We start from the raw sequence: 20,838 nt of genomic DNA on the forward strand, positions 1-20,838 counted from the left end.
GGTGAGTTCATAGAGCTGGCTATCTGAGCACAATCTCTTCTTTCCACGACAATGCTCTTGTCTTCTTTATAGATTCTGATACTTCTCAGACCCAAACCTCATTTCCTTGCTATAGTCCTGAAGCAGCCAAGCATTTTGAAGGAAAGCTTTTAGAAATCTCGATATTTGCATCTGTGTGCCAGTAAAAACTGGAATCCACTTCTCAATTGACACACTGATTCTAAATCATGGATCTGGGAAAAAAGAAGTTAGGATGACAAGCCCTGATGGTTGGTCTAGGGCACCCAACTCAGTTCAATATTTTATGCTGTTACGATTAATATTTTTTTAAAGATTTTAATTAATTAATTAATTTGACCGAGAAAGAGAGTGCGTGAAAGACAGAGAGCATGAGAGAAAGAGAGAGAGCACAAGCAGGGGTTAGCAGTAGAGAGAGAAGCAGACTTCCCGGCGAGCAGGGAGCCCAATATGGGACCCTGGTATCATGACTTGAGCCAAAGGCAGATGCTTAACTGACTGAGCCACCCAGGTGCCCCTGATTAACATTTTTCAAAATCAATTAATTACCAATAAATATACATATGTTCTTCTTCTGTCCAAACTCCTCTTCAACCCCCACCCAAAACAAAAACACAACAATCAATGAGCTTCTCAAGTTGCTGAATATTTACCATAGGAGCCAAGCCTGTTTCTGAAAGTTTCAACTCACCCAATCAGACAAAAGGCTGGGGGAAAGGGGAGGCATTTATCAAGTTACACAGAGGACTCCATCTGTTATCTTAGACCTTTGTTACCAAGGGACACAAGAGGAGATACTCGAAGGCAGTATGAAAGAGTTTCATTTTACAGATTCTTAGTCCAAAGATTTCAAATTTGAGAGGAACAGCAGCAGAAAGGGAGAAAAGTCAGGTAGGTGTGATGAAGAAGGTTCCATCCTGGCATTCTACTGACAGGAACCACCGTCAAGGGTGAAGGTGCCTATCTGGCTGGGAACTGTCCGTTCAGCCACTATAATAAATGCAGCCAAAGGGGCAGTCACTTCTCGTCAGTCGCAAAGGTCTCGTTTTTGAACCTCCCCCTCACAAAGCCATTCCTCATCATGCCAAACCAACAAAAGAAAGTCATTTTTTGCATGGCTGGGGTGTTAAGCTTCGTGTGCGCCCTTGGAGTTGTAACAGCCCTGGGGACACCATTGTGGATCAAAGCCACCTTCCTCTGCAAAACGGGAGCTTTGCTCGTCAATGCCTCTGGGCAGGAGCTGGACAAGTTCATGGGCGAAATGCAGTACGGGCTTTTCCATGGAGAGGGCGTGAGGCAGTGCGGGCTGGGAGCGAGGCCCTTTCGGTTCTCACGTAAGTAACAATTGCATTTGAATTATTTAATACTTTATGCATACACTTGCAACTGTTGGAAGGGATTATTTTTAAGAGCCTTGAACTATTACGGGACTTTTAAAACAAATGTGAACCTTTTGAAATACGTCGGTCTCTTCCGAGCAATTTCCTCTTCCTAGTTTTTATTATTTTGTTTTTATTAATTATTTCATTCTGCTTTTATTATGACAACATATAGTTAATGAGCTACTATGGAATTAAGCTTTGAACGGATAAGCAATTAAATTCTTAAATACTAATATTTATGCTAGAAATTTTGGTATCTTTTTAAAAGGGGAGGGGCGACCTGGAGAAATAGAAAGCTGTAAGAGAGGATCTTCATTTTGTTCTTTAAAAAAAAAAAAAAAAAAAAAGGATCAGTGTCATGGGCTCCTTAACCAACTCTAGCTGCTTTTCCACCTTGCTCATGACCTGTACCCTGTCTACCCCCGTATTATCCCTCTAGGACCTTTCCTGCTGCTAATATTCTTTTTTTTTTCTTTTTTAACCAATTTGAATCACTTGACTATAGAAATTTTAAATGATCTGCGATGCTAACTGGGCGAGAAATAGATGCCTATTTAGTATAGAAAATTTGCAACTGATTGACCTTCAAATCATGTAGAGAATATGAGACAGATTTTCCTGTTCAGTTTTTGTGAAATGGAAGTGTTACCCACAGTATTTATAACCTGTTTATCTTAAGAAGAGAATTTTTAAAAAATTACCATGTGAATAGGCAACTCATTAAATGAAAATTAATAAGAAGTCATTTGTTATATCTCTCACAACACACATTCAGAAATTATTATTATTTCAAAAGGGCTGGTTTGGAACAATCTTATGAAGAAACAGCCAGTAAATTACTGCATAAATCACTCTTCAGGAAAGGAGGTTACCAATTGAGGCATTTAAAATGAATTATTATTTTGCCTGGGTATTTTTTTTTCTCTAGCATAGGTGGAAAGTTAAATTAATTGAATTTATTATTAACCTATGCAGTGTCTAATTAAATTTCAGTGCTGGCCTATTTATGTTTCTGCAACATTCCTTATATCTTCTTAGCAGTCATTGGACACCAACCTTCACTCACATAGGTTATTAGGTGATATGAATTGTCACAGGGCTCCAAAAAATCCCCAAGAATTAGTCTTTAGCTTTTCAAAAAATTATCATCACTAGATTTGATGAAGTGAATACCAACTCTTTTCACTGAATGGCTTTAGTTCATTAAGGTAATGGGGCTGTTAGAGTCGCTTAGCTTTCCTCAGGGGGGAGAGAGAACAAAGCAGCATATCACATGATTTGCAACTGTATTAAAAAATAAAAAAGGAAAAAAGATGAGTGAAATGATTTAACCATGAGTCAGTGGCAGCTAAAGCGTGAGTAAAGCTTCCCACAAACGAATTTAGACAAAAGCCGGGAACATACAGTGAACTTTCTGGAGCCTTTGCATTTTGTAAAGTGAAATAGAGATAAACTTTACTCATACCACAGGACAGGTTTCAAAACAATATGTTCTCTGAACACTTACTAGACGCTAAGCATATTTTGTCTTATTGAATCCTCACACAGCTACATTCCTCGGTGGTTCAATGCATAGTTTTTTTTATGGTTAAGTTCTCTGCTGGCCCCTTCTGTGGTTGTTCTAATCATCTGCCCCACCCTTTGCTTTTGTGAGGACTCAGAGTCCGTGGGGTTTAAACCATACTTTCACCTGTCACAGAACTGCATTTGTCCCCATGATATTCTGAACGTTTCCCCCAGCCTTGTGAAGAAAATCTGATGTTTGTTTGTTCTGGGGTGACCTCTCTATTGAACCTCTCTAGATGCTAGAGCTGTTAAAACCTCATTAATTTCCATGAGACCCAGCAAAGTAGACTTACGGTATCGCTTTTTCTGCCTAAGCATGTAAGTATCTCTTTCAATGGAACATGAGAGAAAGTTGGGGAAACTGAATTCATCCAGTGAATTCCCTAAAAAGCATAGTGCTGTTTAAATAAACAGTTCTTTTGGTGATAAAAGCTTCCTAACCAACGTGCCTTTAGAACACACCGTACCCTCTAAGTTTACATTCCTGTTGCAAGACAGCTTCATGGTCCATATCTTCCCATTTGAAATGCCATCACCCTGCCAGTGATGTTCTGACAGCATATTCTTGAAGGAAGAGAGCCCTCTGATATTCTTCCTAAGAGAAGAGTATAGCCCCATTAATGTAAGAGAATGAGAGGCTTAATTAATCCTGTCTTCTCAATAATGGCAAACTTTGAGCAAAATCCAGAGCCCCCAAAGAGCTCAAGGTAGATGATTTTCCGTTTCTTCCAGAGCCCAACTTATGTTTAGGGTACAACTCCTTTCCCAGAACTTCCTTTCTCATTTCCCTTTAGAAAGTTATTAAGCAAACATTTGGATTTTAAGAAACTTTCCACCGTAGGAGGAATGGAAATGGCAACTTATCACAGTATCTGTCAGTTCTTGACCAGTTTTCTTCACGTTGTCGTGTTACCATCAGTTAATATGAGTTTACATTTCAGTTCTATGGGATTGCTAAATGCTTCTTTGCTTGCCAGACTTTTCATTTAGATCAGTGTTGGTCAACAGAAACACAATGTGGGCCATAAATGCAAGCCACATATGAAACTTTAAATGTTCTAGGAGCCATATTAGAAAAAAAGGGTAAAGGAACCAAGTGAAGTGAACTTTAAGGAGACTTTTCTTTAACCCAAGATATCCTGAATACTGTCATTTTAACATGTAGTCTATATAAGATAGGAGATATTTTACTTTTTCCCTCCCAGTGCTTAATCTTTGAAATCCAGTGTGTATTTCACACTTACAGCCCGTCTCAACCCAAACTAGCCACGTTTCAAACGCTCACTCGCCATTTCAGTGTGGCTAACAGCTATCACAATGGGACAGTGCCGATTTAGCTAGAGATTTACTCTGAGTAAATTGGGCATTGACAGTGTCCCTATCCATATTCTAAATGATTTTTTGCTTGGTTCTGCTGTACAAGTTCATGTGTTATTTTTATGGGCAATACATGTGTCGTTTTTAAAACCCAGACACATAGTATAACATGAGGATAAAGAATGGACCAGAAAAATATTAAGCAGCATTGTCATGTTTGTTCCTATTAAATGTTCCCTGTTGACCACTCTATCTCTTTTAATTATAACAAGAATCTTGCCTGCCAGCATGCATGGTTATGCTGGGAAAACTTCTGCCTCGTTTACTCTGGCTGATTCTCATCCATTTATGGGTCAGTGCTTAATTTTCGAGAGGTCACTAGCATTCATACCTAGCGCACAATTTCATTCATTATAATGAAGGACTGTTTTCCTTTCAAGGAAAAACAACTGGTGGGCTTAATTTTTCCTGATATGTCACCTGTAAAATTTTAATGATGCTGTTTAAACTCTAACTGTAGCCATCAAGAGAAAAACTGCCAGTTTTGAGCTTAGTATGTGTGGGTGGGTTTCCGTGTTGGTGGTTTGAAACACTGCAGAACATCATCAAATATGATACCCAAGAATCATATGGTATCAATCATTCCTAGATATGCTGATCTATTTATTGCCAAGATAGTTCAATGAGCTGGTAAAAACATATGGAGGGGTTTTTTTTGAAATGTGAAAAATAATATCTAACCAATCATGTATCACAGCTTGCAACTTCAGTCATATTTTTAAAGCATTTTAATTGAGACCTTATGATTGAAAATTTGTTAAAAAGCTTAACAGAGATTTAGCCTACTTCATATTTTTAAAAAGCAGACTTTCTCTACCAGATGAGGTACATGACCCAGATTACAGAGGCGATGCTGAGACTACTTGTGTCAGCAAGCAGGTGGCTTCTCAAACGTATTTTGGAGTACAGCAGTTGGGACTTGGTCTCAGCCGCCATTACTGAGAGTGGGCACAGTCCCTCCACGGTCTCCTGCAAGCAGGACTCCCCCACCTGCCCCAGGTGCTCTACTATTCACCACCCTGCACACCCTGCTTCTCTCCTATCACCCCGCCGGCCCGTGGCAGAGCTGCAAAGGTGATTACGTAGCCTTCGGGAACACTGCCTGTCCCTCCTCCCTTCCTTAATGGACTGTGGGAGGGAAACCTAAGGAGTTCACCAGGGAACACTCCCTGGAGGGAGGAAAGGGGGAAGACAGTCGTGCCATTTCACCCTGCTTGTGTGGGCCCTCCTGCCTTTTAGCTCAGGACCCTCTTGTCTGGTCTCACTCACCTATTCGAACAGTCCAGTAAATAGAGATTTTTGTTTTCCACCCATTGGGGGAAAAAAAAGCGTGGGATAGAAGATAGTAATGGTTGAGAAGCACCAGTGTGAAGGGAAAATCTTCAGCTTCTCTTGACTAAATAATTGTTTCCTGCTTTGTCCTTCCCAAACCTTGATGTTCACTCTATCATTTCAAATCATCTTGGATTATAAGTATTTGAGATCCTGAGCCCTCGGAGGGTAGGGGCTGGGTATTCTCCATCCCCGAACTCCCTCAGGCAGGACCTAGAGTGGTACAGGTCACAAAGAGGGGCTTGCTAAATGTTTGGTAACCAGACATGCTTGAGATTAAGTCACCTGGGTTTGAGGCAGGTCTGTGTCACTGGGGATTAGATTTGGAGCAAATCACATTTCATTGGTTTTCAGTTCTTGCATCTGTAAAATGGGAGATGAAACTGGGTGATTTCTAACATCTTTTCTAGTTCAGACGCTTTTTGATCTAAATAATGAGGGGCTGGCTGTCCTAGACAAGGTCCTTCCAGCTTTAAAATTGCTTGACCCTTCTACTCTGCCGCTTGAAGCCTCCACTGACAGTTTCCAGCCACTATCGTCAGAAGTGAGTTTCGTGCGCCTTTACTCTTTGGTCCTCAAAGCTCATGATTTTTAAAGTATTCTGAAATATCTACGGTTTATTAGGACCCAAATGAATTTTGTTATCAAAGTGAATGCTTCTCTTCCTTCCTGTCAAAACCTTTTACTGTTTGTGTGGGAAACCACAGGTTAAAGGAGGAGACAATGAAGAATGGAATGTTTTAGGATTCTGGGGAGGTGGGTGAGCAGGTTGCAGAGAGCAGGAGCAGCCGGAAACACCCACATGGTCTAACGGCATTACCGAGAGAGCCAAAAGGAAGGTCAAAATACAGTGAGAGGCTGACCTCCTACTTCCTCCAATTTTTCCTGGAAACTTCTCTTCCATCCTCACTGGAAAGACGCCTGTTTCCTGCATTTGATTTCACAAACTGGTAATGGCAAGAAATTAGGACTCAGCAGTATGTTTAACACCCTCAGAGTTTTCTTTACCCAAAGGAGGAACTGAGCAGACATCGTCCTCAAATTCTTGAGAAATATTGGGAAAAAGCCATTGAGGAAAGGAACTTCTGGTTCTCCTTGCCTCAACCAGGAAAAGACATTTCTCCTTCCTCCCTAACAACTACTTCCAGTACCCTTACCAGGAAGAATCCCTCAGAGAAGCAGCCTCTCTCGACGATTATAGCTTTGCACATGTGTGTGCTCACACACACATGCACGTGCACACGCACACCTTCCTTGCTTTGAAATCACTCTCCACCCTAGCAGCCAGTAAAGTCACTGACCTGGTCTCACCTAAGGCATGAAGCTTGAGGCTTCTGGAACTTAACCCTGGTGTATGTGAACTTCAGCTGTTGGAGGAGGACTCCAAATCATTCTCACAATTCACTGCTGTGCTTTCTCTTCTAATCTCTGAGGGTAACTTATCTTCCCCAAGGATGTTCAGACACCTCCAAAGAAAATATACTTCAGCTGCCCATTTCCTGGGTGCCTCAGAGGTGCCAGGCATGGTGCAGAGATCATCTCCAGCCCTTACACGGGAGGTGTTGTGCTGCCATTCCTCTTGAACCAAAATGGAAACCATAAACTCAGAGAGGTCACAAATTTCCCAAAGTCACAGATCGAGTAAGCAGCCGACCGGAGACTGAAATTCAGAAGCGTAGGATATTTGCCACCTCTGTCTCCTCACCATATGCAACAAGGACACAAAGAAATGAAGAAAATATAAGAGTACACTTCAGTTTCACCAGCCAGTTAAACGATGTCAGTGCTTCACAACAGCTGGGTCTCGTCTATCCATGTGATAGGCACTTGGCCTTACGACTTACATTCATTCACTGCCTCTTTATCTCATATTTTGGTGGCCCTCATGTCTAAGCCCTAATCTTTGACCTTTGGGAGGTAAAATTGTCAAGTCAAGGCTGTTTAATAATCTAGGCTGAAAAAAAAAATCTAGGTTGAGCAGGTCACATGCTTAGGGCTAACCTTTGGGTTATGTCATCATATAACCTTGATGTTGATAATTTATGTTGAAAGAGGAGATACCTGCTTGCACATGTGGCTAGCTGATGGGAGCTCACTGCCAATGAAAATCTCCATGGTACGATCTTCAAAGTTAGCGACTTGCACTGCAACCATTATTCCGCCGCACCAATGACCAAAAAATGGCAGCCTCTTTCCTGTGGTGTCATGAACGGTTTCAAAACAGGCAAGGACAAAAAGAAAAGCAAGTACACAGCATTTGCTTCACGTCAAAGTCTGGTGTTTTATGAGGAGCCAATGGGTTAGAATTAGAGCGTAAATTAAAATCTCATTTAAAAAAATGAAAGATAAAGCTCATTTTTATCTCTGATCTAGATCAGAGGTTTCATCAAGACTTTTAAAACAAAACAAAACAAAACGTCTATAATTAAACAATGACAAATTAGCCTTTCAATCCAGTCATGCACCTAAACACCCAGACTGGTTGGGAGAAGATCCCCTTTTATTACAGGTATGATAGAGCTGACTAATAGCAAACTGTACCTGGCAGAGTAATTTATGCAGGATTCGTATTTCGCTCCCTCTCAGCATGTTATAACTGTAGCAAAGCCATTCTCGGGAGTTATTACCCCAACATAATCATACCCTGTGGATTTGGAGCAGTTAAATGTGTTCTGTTATCAGAGACACATATGCGCCAAAGCAGCTGTCGTCCCTCAGCCACCATGGGTGATTAAGACTCACTGGTGGGGCTGCCTCTGAATTGGGTTGAGTCAGGTAGATACACTTCAGCTGAGAGAAATTCAGGCAAGGTATTGGAAAATGGCATTTTAAACGGTTCCATCTTACCGTCAGGTCTCCTCCTCTGAACTGCTGGGGTCATGGGTTTCACTCTCCCCGACCATGCAGCCGTCAGAAGGAAGCCTGGCTCAAAACCTGGGTGGGGGAGGATGGGGACTAGTAAGGGAGGCGAATGCACTGAGCTTATGTGAGGGAATGGCTGTCACTGGATTTTCATAATGACTGGCTGCGGACGGGCTGAGGGCAAAGTCAGATCAAGAGCGTTTCTGTAAGAAAAAAGAAATCTTCCCTCTTTTTCCCTTTCAAGAAAAATGAATAGCTGAGCACCAAGGGGCCAAACACAACTTCTCTTTTTACACACCTTTTATGTGGACAAGGACAAGTTGAGAAGGAAAACAGGACCTCGGAAGCTACCCAATGGCTTTAATCTAGGAAGAAGTTGCTGCACCAGGGCTGACATCAGTATGAGAGGCCGCCTTCATTCGGAGAGCTTCGCAGATGCTGTTACCTGCATCTTACATCTGGCCAGATGAAGGCGGAAAGGGCTCATGAAACCTACACCATTAGGGCAGTGGTCCGTCACCCTGGCTGCACTTTAGAATCAATCACCTGGAGAGTCTTTAAAACTACGGATGCCAAGCCTCCATCCCAGGCCAGTCGAACCAGGATCTCTGGAGGTGGGGCCTGAGGACTGGAATGGTGTACAAGCTCCCTGGAAGATTCTAAGGTGTGTCCAAGGCCGAGAACTACTGAGGTGGATGGTGGCCAAGACAGGTGGGAGCAGGTGAGGAGTCCGGAGGCCCCCACGTTAGGGAAGGGCAGACAACCAGAAGGAGGGCAGGGAGGAGCAGCGGTGGGAGGTTTGGGGATCTTTAGCTTTTACTCCTTTATCTGCATCTTTCCATGAAGGGTCTCACACTTTCCCTACACCCTCCTGGCCTCAGAAGGAATGAGAGACCGGATCGAGGAATTTGAGTAAGAAACAGCATACTTGGCTGTCAGCCCTAGAGACTTCCCCTCTTTCCAAGTCTGCCCACCGGGTATAAGAGCCTGCTCTCTACCTGGTCAGGATAAGGGAGCCAGCTCTGCCCCGGACTGGGAGACTGTCAGCTGTCCAGCCCCACCTGTGACCAGCTGGGTGAGGCTGCCTAATCCAACAGAACTTGGTGGAAGATCTAAGCCACGTACTCTAGCATTTTATCAGAAATAAAACATTTTGACCTTCACCTGCCTGTCTCCTGTGGAAGGGTTCTGCTCCTTCCAAAGAGACTATCAGGGGTCCTCTTTAGCAGTGTGCCATCAGCCTAAAAATCATTTCAGATAAGCATTATATAGAGAATGTCCAAGAAATCGCACAAGGGAAATAGAAATGAGAATGAGAACAATATATCAGATGCTGAGGAAAGTGTGTGACAGGTACCAAATAAGTAATTAGCTATAAATCTAAAGTTCCTAGATTATTTACAGGAATGGTCACCCACCTGGTCAGGGTGGGAATAAAGCAAAAACTTGAGCTACAAGAGAGACAGTTTGCCTGAATTCCATGTATCTAGGGACTCCTATGGGGGATCTTTGGTCTCAATGTACAGATCAGTGATCTGACCTCCTGTGAGCCAAACAGCTCCCTCCCACCCTCAATGACTGATCATGAGATTTGAAAATGCAGACACTCTTATGCACTGGGTTCTTCTATCTCCCACTCCTCTTGGTGGAAATACAACTCCCCTGCCATTCTCATCATGTTAAAATAATATTTAAGCAATTACTTACAATTTACATAGCATCCACAGAAATGATTTCGCTTGTGTCTCTTGAAAGTTCAGCGACTTATTTCTGTCACTACTCACATTCTCACATTTACACATAAGAGAGTTGAGGTATACAGAGGCCCACATGAGCAGTAAATGGCAAAACCAGATTAATCCCAAACTTCCCTAATTGCAAAAGCTATGCTTTTTTCAACCTGCCATGCTGCCTTTCAGTTAAGGCCTGGCTATTAGTCTCTCTTCCCACCAGCTCCTCCGTCCTTCTTGTTTTGGTGTTGCATGATATTCTCACGACCTAATACTCTTGGCCGATGCCTCAATACAGGTTTAGGTTGGATTTACTAAATTCCTGCTTAAGAACTGTAGGATAAAAGATAGGACTGTTAGACTGGAATCAGTAATGGCTAAAAAGGAGAACAAAGTTTCAGGATAAAATATAACAGAGGAACCCAGCAGATAGAAATAAATTGAAAGGCAACTGAAATGAAAGTCATACATTTAGAGATATCAAATAAAACATGGATTAATGGCAAGTAATAAAGGAATATACTTAGCAGTTTGTAAAAACAAATGGTTTTTTATCTTATTCTTATTACTCTCCAATGATCTATTGAAAACAGCATGACTTTACATGTAAGACACAAATTCTTTGTAAGTTAGAGTGTATGTGCCCTCACACCCCCAGGGGGGAGAATCGCTGGGGCCTATTATGTGCCTAAGCATTCTAGACTCTGCAGATATGTAGATACGAAAGGAATGAGAGAGAGTGCTTATTCACAAACAATGAGGCATCTGGCAAAAGTGTTTTTAACTAATTGACAACTTGTAAAAGCCACACAGGCACATCAGTCAAGACAGACTGTGTTACGTGGTAATGAAAGTAAATTCAAACCTCACAGGTCAATCAGCGAAGACGGATCTCTTGCTCACAGTAGGTCAGATCAGCTGGAGGTTCATTCCAGGATGCAGCCACCATCTGGAAGGTCGCCAGTTGTTAGAACAGAGGGCAAGAATTGTGGAGGCTCTCACTTTGGCAGCTAAATCCTCTGACCCGGAGCGGACACGTGCCACTTTCACTTATTCGTCACTGGGAAAGGCAGCTGCGCGGCCGCATCTAACTTCAAAGGGGCCAGGACGTGCAATCTTATCACGAGCCCAGAAGGGGGAAGAACCAGAATTGTAGATGGTTGAAGAACACGAATCACTATCACAATTATTATTTTATCCAGAAAGCTCCAACAAGGAGAATTGTTCTTTCTCAGGGCAAGGTACAGGGGAATCGGAAGAAAGTTCTTAAGAATCAGAGTTCGATTTCACTGGATGACATTGAAGAAGCCATTCTGAGCAAAGGAACAGCATGAGCAAAGTTATGAAGAGCCGATTGTGGCCAGAGTACAGAGGATGTCAGAGGAGGGAGCAGAACGGTGAGGCTAGGGAAGAAGACAGGGACCAGAACAGGAGAGACTTTGCTGTCCTGAGACAATGAACTTGATCTTGTAGGCCATGGGGAGCCACCTGAGAGTGGTAAGCGGGTATGTGACAAGGCAGAAGATGGACTGGAAGAAGACCAAAAGAGAGGTGAAGAGGCCAGTCAAGAGGCGCCTCCATCCAGTGTTTGGTGGCCCAAACCAGAGCATTGCCAGAGGGCTGCAAAGGAGGGGAAATATTTCTAAAATAATCAGGTGCAAAAAAATCAACAGAACTTAGTGACGTGAGGTGAACCCCAGGTTTCTCCAGGACAGAGAGCTGCAGCAATTCACTGGGATAAATACAGAAGGAGAAAGTTTAGAGGGAAGATAAAATTCTTTTTGGTCATGTTTAGTGAGGTCTACTTATAGGCCAGCAACAAGTGATGTCTATCAGTCATGCGGATTTGGAGGTCATGGGAGCGGCTTGGAGTAGAGGTAGAGAAGAGGGAGTCAGCACATTAGAGGTGGTAGTGGGAGCTACAATGGAAGGAGAGGTTTCCCAGGAAGGGCGATCAGATGAGAAGGTGAACCAGAGTGGGTTCTAGAAAACACCAATACTTATGTGTTGAGGAGGAGGGACCAGCAAAGCAGGCTGAGCAGGGAGGGTCAGTGAGCTGCAGGGCAACCAGCAGAGAGGAAACCAAGGGAGGAGAAACTTTCAAAAGGAAGTAATGGTCAGCAGTCCCAAACACCACAGAGGTGTCAAATAAGAGAAAGTGAAAATAGTCCCTTGAATTTTAACACCACGAGGTCACAGGGGACCTTTTCTAAAGCAGTCCTGATAGAGTGCTGGGGAAGAGAGGTCCTTGTAGGAGCAGAGGAGGGACTGGAAGGCCAGGACTCAGAACAAGGCTATGGCAGGCCCCTAGAGGAGCCCCATGGCCAGGCATATATGCGTGCATGCCTGTGTGTGGGTGTGGGTGCGCTTGTGCATCCGTGTGCATCCGCGTGTGCGTTCACAATGGGAGGGTCTGGAGTGTGATTCTATACTGAGGGGATAAAGCAGTAGGGAGGAAAATGCTGAAGACAGACCAAAGAGGGAGGTAATGGATTGAGAAGGGACCCTGTGAGGTAGAAAAGGATGAGTCTGACAGCACAGGGAAGAAGGCCAGACCATGGACAGGAAGGAAAAAATTTCACTAAGAATAGAGGGAAGGTTGGACACAAACCAAAGCAAGCATGGCAACGGGAAGTGCAAGGTGAGGGAATTCCCTTGATGGCCTCTGTTCGCTCTTTGAAATCGAAGAGTTCCATTCACTGGGTGTTTTCAGGCTTTCTGTAAACCAGGCACACAAATTGAGGGAAATGCAGGCAGGGGTGTGATAGGTGCTTAAGAATGGGGGAGGACGAGAGTATCTGATAAGGGGCAGAAGAGGGAAAGACTGGAGAAGACTTTGCAGAATGGCTGGGGGTTGCAGTAGACCACAGATCAGACGCCCAAGTTGGAATGGGGGCACAGAGGCAAGGGACACAGCCCCAAAGAATAGAACCCCCCACCAAATGATTGAGACAGGGTAAATTTCCTATGGAGAGCTCCCTGGGACTTCATTCTCACTCCAAGCCATTTGCTCATGTCTTACTCAGCTCGGTTTTGTAATAGCAAACTTTAGTAATGAGGGTATGACGGGCTTTCTCTGTACACTGGGCTAGTTATGCAATGTGAATTTCCTGCCCCCCCCCCACCTCCTGTGACAGGTGCCTTCTATTCTATTAGGAGAGTGACCTCAATGACTAGTTTCTTCTAGTTTTCTGTTTCTGATTAGATATCTTGTCAGAAATCTCTGCTTGCAGACTGCAGGGAAGAGAAATTGAGCTTTGAACCAATAGTTTAATATGTATGTTACAAAATACAACTCGCCTTCTTTAGGTTACATTGTATCAATACATGTACAGCGCTCTTTCAGAAAGCACACTGATCTAAGTAACTCCTTTCCTGGACATGCATCCAGAGAAGTTAGTCCTGCTCATCATCCACCCCCATAATAAGAAAGAAGGAATGTGCTTGAAGATGTCCATTACAGCATTAGCCAGAATACTGAAACAGTGGAAGATAACCGGACAGACAGCCGTGCATCAGTTTGATAAAAAATCCATACTGTTATCTACATGAGTTATGAAGGCAACATGTAGGACATGGAAAATGTTTATATTCTAAATGAGAAGTACAAAATATAATGTCAAAGCTGCATTATTATAATATAGAAAATAAATATTAAGATGGCAAAGATTTGAAAGAAATAAAGGAAAATCTTGCTTTTTATATTGGTAGGATTGTGGGTGAAATTTTTATCTTAATTTCCATTTCATTGTTATAACGTTGTTCATTTATTTTTAAGAATTCCTTTATGAACAGTTGGACATTTGAACAGAAATACAGTGAGGAACAAGTCCATCTTCTCCTAATCCTCCTGCCCTGCTAACAAAAATAAGCTTTGTCATGTTCAGGGTTGAGATGAATTCTTTTACAAATCCCAAACTTTAAACCCTATTATTAAACAGCCATCAGTTTCCATGTAACAGGTTGACAATCCCCCAAATATGTTGGATTAAAATTTTTCTTTTAATAAAGAGATTTGAAATCCTATTCTGGTTACCAACCAGGTCTTTCAGTTTCTTTAAAAAAAAAAAAAAAGGTTCCTATTATCCCTCTGGTGACTATTTTATTTCCATTGCCCCAGATTCTCTCCAAAAACCCCCTCTCAATCCAGTTTCTACTACCATCAGCAGCTTACGTCAAGGTCAACAGGGACTGCTCGATTCTATGGAATTCAGATTCTTAACCCAAAGTTCCCATCACACTTAAAGATGCTAGCACCCTCTCTTCTTCTCCTCTGGTCCTGGGGTCACCAAGTAGACTGTCCACTCCTCTTTCTTCCCTTTTTGCCTTTGTGGCACTACTTCCCCTAGTAAAAACCACTAACTTCTACCAAGAGAGCCTAGACCTGCTGACCACATCAGACTCCATCCCCACATCCTACTCCAAGCAAAATGTATCCATCCAACATTTATGTGTCCCACAGCTACATCATGCATTCTCAATGGCTGCCATAATCCCCCTAAGAGGGGAGGATTGGTTCTTGGGGGAGAAAGAACCCCCTTATTCTTTAAGAAGTGTGTATCTGTCTAAAGCACAGATATAAATACAATACAGAAATCAATACACAATATAAATATAGTATTAAAATTTCATTGGGAAAGGGGGATTAGGAGAAAGGTCTGAAAAGACTCCTGGGGGTGAGGAACAATAATGAAAAAAAAAAGTTGAGAAATACTGATCTACACTGTGCCAGGCATTCTTAGGTGCTAGTAATATAGCAGTGAATAAAACTGACCAACAAACGAGTCATGAGAGAAACAAGTAAAAATACAGACTTGGTCAGGTTGCAATAATTGCTAAGGAGAAAAGTAAAAGCAAGGAAAGGGGTTGGAGAGTCGGAAGGGGAGGTGACTGTGTAGGGGGTGACAACTTTAAATAAGGTGGTTAAAGAAGCCCCCCCCCCCGCCCCCGACAAAGTGGTATTTAAGTCAAGCCATGGAGGTGAGGGAGCAACCTGTGAGGATATCAGGGGAATATCCAGGGGAGGGAACAGTATGTGCAAAGGCCCTGAGGTAGAAATGCTCCAGGCATGATTGAACTACAATAAGGAGGCCAATGGCTAGAGCACATTGCTCAAGGAAATGGGTAGCAGATGAAATCAGAGGACTGGCAAGGAGTCCAACCATGTAGGTCCATTGCAATGAGTTGGTTTATAAGCTGAGTGAGCATAGAAGCCACTGGAAGAGTTTAAGCAGGGGATTGACATAAACCAGTTCATTTATTAAAGATCCCTCTGGCTGCTGGGCTGAAAGTAGATTGTAAGAAGGAAGGGTGGAAACCCTTGCTATCATCCGAGTGAGAGATGGTGGTGGCTTAGACTGGGATAGAGCAGTGGAGACAGAGAGAAGTGGTCAGATTCTGAAGGTAGTGCCAACAGGTTTTCCTGATGGAGTAACATGAAATATAAGACTAAGAATCAAGGATGATGCCAAGGAAGAATGGAGCTGTGAGCAACTGAGGCAAAGAAGGCTGAAGGAAGCAAATGTGAGGAAGGGAAGACTATGGGGGCGGTTTGGGACACAACGAGATGCCTATTTAATATCCCGGTCAAGATGTTCAGTAGGAAGTTGAGGACTTACAAGTGTGCGATTCAAGGGGAAATCCAGGCTGGAGATATTGCTTTGTAAGTGTTTCTAGTAAAAAGCCGTGCTACTGGCTAGAGCACCAAGGAAGCGAGTGAAGAGGGAGAAGAGAAGAGGTACAAGAACAGAGAACTCCAGAGAGGAGGTGAACCAACAAAGCAGATGGAGATAGCAGCCAGTGAGGTAGCGGAACCCGGAGAGTGCCATGTCGGGGAGCTGAGGGAAGCATTTCCAGGAGGAGGCAGTGAGTCATTGTAGCAAATGTAGACCAGGTAAGATGGGGACAAAGATTGACTGTTGGGTTTGGCAGCTTGAAGCTCTTTGGTGCCTTGGGAAATGTAGTTATCGGTGCAAGCGTGTTCAAGAGAGAAAGTGGAGAGAGGGAGGAGACGCTGGGAATACAGCCAGCTCCCCGTAGGGGTTTGCTCTAAGGGAAACAGATAAAAGGAGTAATAGCTGGAGGCCTTAAGGGAGATTTTTTTTTTTAAGATTTTATTTATTTATTTAATGTTTGGGGGGGGGGAGCAGAGGGAGAGGGACAAGCAGACTCTGTGCTGAGCGGGGAGCTGGATGGAGGGCTTGATCTCACACCCTGAGATCATGACCTGAGCCGAAACCAACAGTCGGATACTTAACTGACTGAGCCACCCCAGCTCCCCGATATATACGTATACATATATATATATATATTTTTTTTTTTTTAAGATGAGAAAATGACAGCATGTTACTTGTGTGCTGATGGGACTGAGCCGAAGAGAGGGAAATGGACATGGCAGAGAGAGAACTCCTCAGCAGTGTCTCTGAGGAGGCGAGAAGGGACAGCCATGAACGTGGTGGAGCTGGCCGTGGAAGGGGCACCCCCTAGACTTCTACTGAGCACCTACCCTGTGCTAAGTAGTCCATACGCTGAGGTCACAGAGTCCTCACACATTTGAGAGAAAGGCAGAATTTCCTTTTCAGGCAAGGAAATCAAGGTTCAGGGAGTTCACCAACTTAAAAAAGGAGCTGAAGTCTGAATTTCCTCTGATTTCAAAAGCCTGGTGCCTTCCGAGGCTGCCCCAAGGAACACCTTCATTTTACAGAAACAGGGACCCTTGGACCTGCTCCAGGTCACACAGTAGACTACAGCCTGGTGCTTGGCTCTTGACCCTGTGCTCCGTTTCCCCTCTCTTACTGAGCTCGTCCTCCTCCATGCCGAATGGTCACCTTGGCTGAAGCTCTTGCTCACGTCTGGAAGAGCCTCCTCAGTCCAGACCTTATCCTCCCACTCTTTTGGTTTTAGTCAGGTTTACTGAGGTATAATTCACACGTAAAATTCACCCTTTTTAGGTGTACAGCTCTATAAATTTTGACTAATACATAAAGGCATGTAAATACCACCACAATCAAGATATAGAACACTTCCATCACCCTCGAAATTTCCCCTATGCCCCTTTTGTGGTCAATCTCCTTCCTCACTGCCAACCTTGGGCAAAAACTGATCTCTTTTCTGTCCTTATTATTTTGTCCTTTCCAGAATGCCATATGTATGGAATCCTACAACATGCAACCTTTTGGGCGTAGTTCATTTCTGTTAGCATAATGCATTTCAGATCCATCCATGTTATGGTATGTACCAGTGGTCTGTTCCTTTTTATTACTGAGAAGTATGTTATCTTATGGACAGACCAAAGCTTGTTTATCCATTCACCAGCTGATGGATATTCAAGATGTCTCCAATTTTTGGCAAATACGAATAAAGCCACTGCAAACATTTGCATACAGATTTTTGTGGACATATGTTTTTAATTCTCTTAGATAAATATCTAGAAATGGAGTTGCTGGGTCATATGTCAAGTCTATGTTCAGTTTTTTAAACACCAAAGCAATTGGATATCCACAAGCAAAACAAAAAATTAGCCTTGGCCATATACAAAAAATAACCCAAAGTGGATCATGGACTTAAATGTGAACCTAAAACTAAAAAATGTCTAGAAGAAAAACATAGGCAAAAATATCTGTGACCTTGCATGAGGCAGAGACTTCTTAGATTTGACATCCATAATACGATCCATAAAAGAAAAATAATTGATAAACTAGAATTCATAAAAAGAGGAACTGCTTTTCAAAAGGCACTGATAAGAAAATGGACAAGCCACATACTTGGAGAAAATATTTGTGAATTACTTATCTGATAAAGGGCTCATATCCAGCATGCATAAAGAATTCTCAGAACTCAATAATAAGAAACAATCCAATAAAAAATGCACAAAAGATATCAATACACTTCACCAAAAAAGATATATAGAAAGCAAATAAAGTGAGCCGGTGAGCCTGCTTCTTCCTCTCCCTCTCCCCTTGCTTGTGTTCCCTCTCTTGCTGGCTGTCTCTTTCTGTCAACTAAATAAATAAATCTTTAAAAAAAAAACCAAACAAATCAACAGCTGATGGAGCGAAGAATAGCAGGTGGGATCGATGGTATGGTCTCAGCAGTTGGAAACTCAGGAGGGCAGGGCATGGAGGAATAAGACTACCTGCTTCACTTTGTGCCCCCAGAACACAGGGGGGGCAGAGGCTTAGCACCCACAAACTCGAACATCCATATTGCCACTCTGCCTTTCCTCCAAGCAGCTGGGGAATTTCCTTATGTTATCTACCAATCTACCCATCCACATCATTTCTAATTGAGAAGGACTTTTAAAAGTACATCCGCAAAAAAGAAATAAGATTACAACCACAATACCATTCACATAACGAACTAAACCAGTAACAGTTATGTAATATCATCTAATACCCAGTCCATGTTCAATTTTCTCTGGTTATCTCAGAAACGACTTTTATAAAGCATTTGTTCAAATCACAAACAGTATCCATACGTTGCATCTAGTAATAAGTCTCCTGAAGCCTCCTTTAATCTAGAAGTCACAGGAGTTTTCGGTCTTCATTTATCCATTTATTATTATTGTTTTTAAGGTATTTATGTATTCATTGAAGAGAGAATACTTCCAAGGTGGTAAAGAAAAAAAAAATTCCAAAAGATACATAATGAAATATCCCTCAGTCTCCTTCTCCAGAAGCACTGTTACAAGTCTTGTGTGTAGGCTTCTAGAAATGGTGTCTGTATGGATGAGTATGCCCATTTCTGAGGCTACTGTAGCATGGTGGTTAAGAGTAAGGACAGGAGTTCAGATCTTCACCACTTACTAAGTACAAATCTTGGGATGTTACCTCACCCCTGAGCCCTAGTTTTTCCTGTAGTAGGTGGGTTGTTGAGAGAATGAAATCAGGTAAGTACTTAAATATTTGTTATTATATACATTCCCCTTTGGTTTTTCCCCAAATGCACATTTCTATTTGTTTGGGTTTCGGTTGTTTTTTTTTTTTTTAACCTAACATATTTTAATGATCATTTCATACCTGGTCTTATAGATTCACATCATTGTTCGGAACATTTTCTTCCCTTGGCTTCTTTGCTATCCCATCCATGGATTTGTTCCTAACTCACAAGCTCTCTTTCGTAGGCTCCTTGGCTGGTTTCTCTTCTCTCCTGTGCAAGTCAACGTGGGGGAGCCACAGGCTCCTTCTCTCCTCTAGCTACAGTTTCTCCACAGGTGATAGCCATTCCTCAGGCTTTACATACCAAGATGAGGTCATGGAGGCCCTTAGGTCATAAAATTTAAGGAGACATTCACTCTTGAGCACGTGCAAGAGGGGGTTGACCCTGGAGAGTGATTGTCCCTTTAAATTGTATGCCTTAGGTATCTTGCTTGCCTCACCCTTGTCCCTAAATACCTCTAAATACCTCCACCTTCTCCCTGGACCTCCAGACACATAAATCCTATTTGGCACCTCTACTTGCATATCTTAGACATAACTCAAACTTCCAATATCTAAAACAGAACTCCTGCCTCACTTCCCACTCCCCACGGAGTGGGGTCCCCAGACCCACACCTTCTACTTGTCTATGTCAGTTAATAGCATTACCATTTATTCGGTTGCTTATCCTTGATTCCTTTCTTTCAACAAGTCCTATCTTCTATCTCCAAGATCGATTCCAAACCTGATAACCGCCCACCATCTCTACTGCTGCACCTTAGGTCAGGCCCCCGTCTCTTGCCACTGTGAATACTCCCTGCCTCTGGGGCTCCCTGCTTCCACGCCTGCCCTCCTCCTTACCCTCACCCCCTTATTCACGCTAATCAGCAGCCAGACTGATTTTTCACAACATGAAGGAGATGATGTCCCTCTCTTACTTAAAACTCCCCAGTGGCTTCCCAGTGAATTTAGAGATAAAAGCCAACTCCTTACTGTGGTCAGTTGACCAGGACCCAGCGGGTGCAACAGTCTGATCCCAGCCTCAGGATCCCACTTCCACCTCCTCTCACTCACCAGGCTCACCGGCTCAGCTCGCTGCTGCCCCAGCTGTGTTCCTTTCCCTGGGACTGCTCTTCCCCAGATATTTATACAGCCACCTCCTTCCCGGCATTCAGGTACCGGCTCAGGTGTAACTCTGCTCACCACCCACATCCACTCACTCACTCAAAATTCCATTACCCTGTTTCGTTTCTCCATAGTAGCAGTGCTCTGTCAAAGTGTCTTACTGTTACCATTGCATAGTCGCCCCCCAAACCTTGGGGACTTACAACAAAAATTTATTAGTTCAACTGCCTAGGTCCTGATTGGGTTGCAGTTAAGCAGCAGCTGGGGTTGGAGTCACCCAGAGGCTTTTCTGGGCTGGACCCCAATACTCTTCCCTCCCATGCCTGGTACTCCTCTGGGTGGCCTTTCTTTCCAGCAGAGTAACTTGGACTTCCTGAATGGCAGCTCAAGCCTCCCAGAGAAAAGTCGTAGGAACGGCTGATCTTCTTAGGGGCTAGCCTAGGATTGGCACGCTCTAGTTCTGCTGCCGTATTCGGGTGGCCAAAGCAGCCACAAACCAGCCCAGGTTCAAGGGGATTGAGAAATAAATTC

The 20,838-nt window shown here is 43.2% G+C and overlaps 1 protein-coding gene across 1 annotated transcript in view; it reads left to right on the forward strand.

The window, feature by feature from the left end:
- The first annotated feature begins 1,099 nt into the window (after window positions 1-1,099).
- Window positions 1,100-20,838, forward strand: part of CLRN1 (clarin 1) — a 33,552-nt gene continuing 13,813 nt past the window's right edge. Inside the window, exon 1 of the mRNA XM_008707135.2 lies at window positions 1,100-1,352. Within this exon, the coding sequence (XP_008705357.1) occupies window positions 1,100-1,352 (253 nt within the window). The remainder of the gene's footprint in view (window positions 1,353-20,838) is intronic.

Source organism: Ursus maritimus, unplaced genomic scaffold (genome assembly GCF_017311325.1).
Source record: "Ursus maritimus isolate PB19 unplaced genomic scaffold, ASM1731132v1 scaffold_20, whole genome shotgun sequence".
In the NCBI taxonomy this organism is placed as follows: domain Eukaryota; kingdom Metazoa; phylum Chordata; class Mammalia; order Carnivora; family Ursidae; genus Ursus; species Ursus maritimus.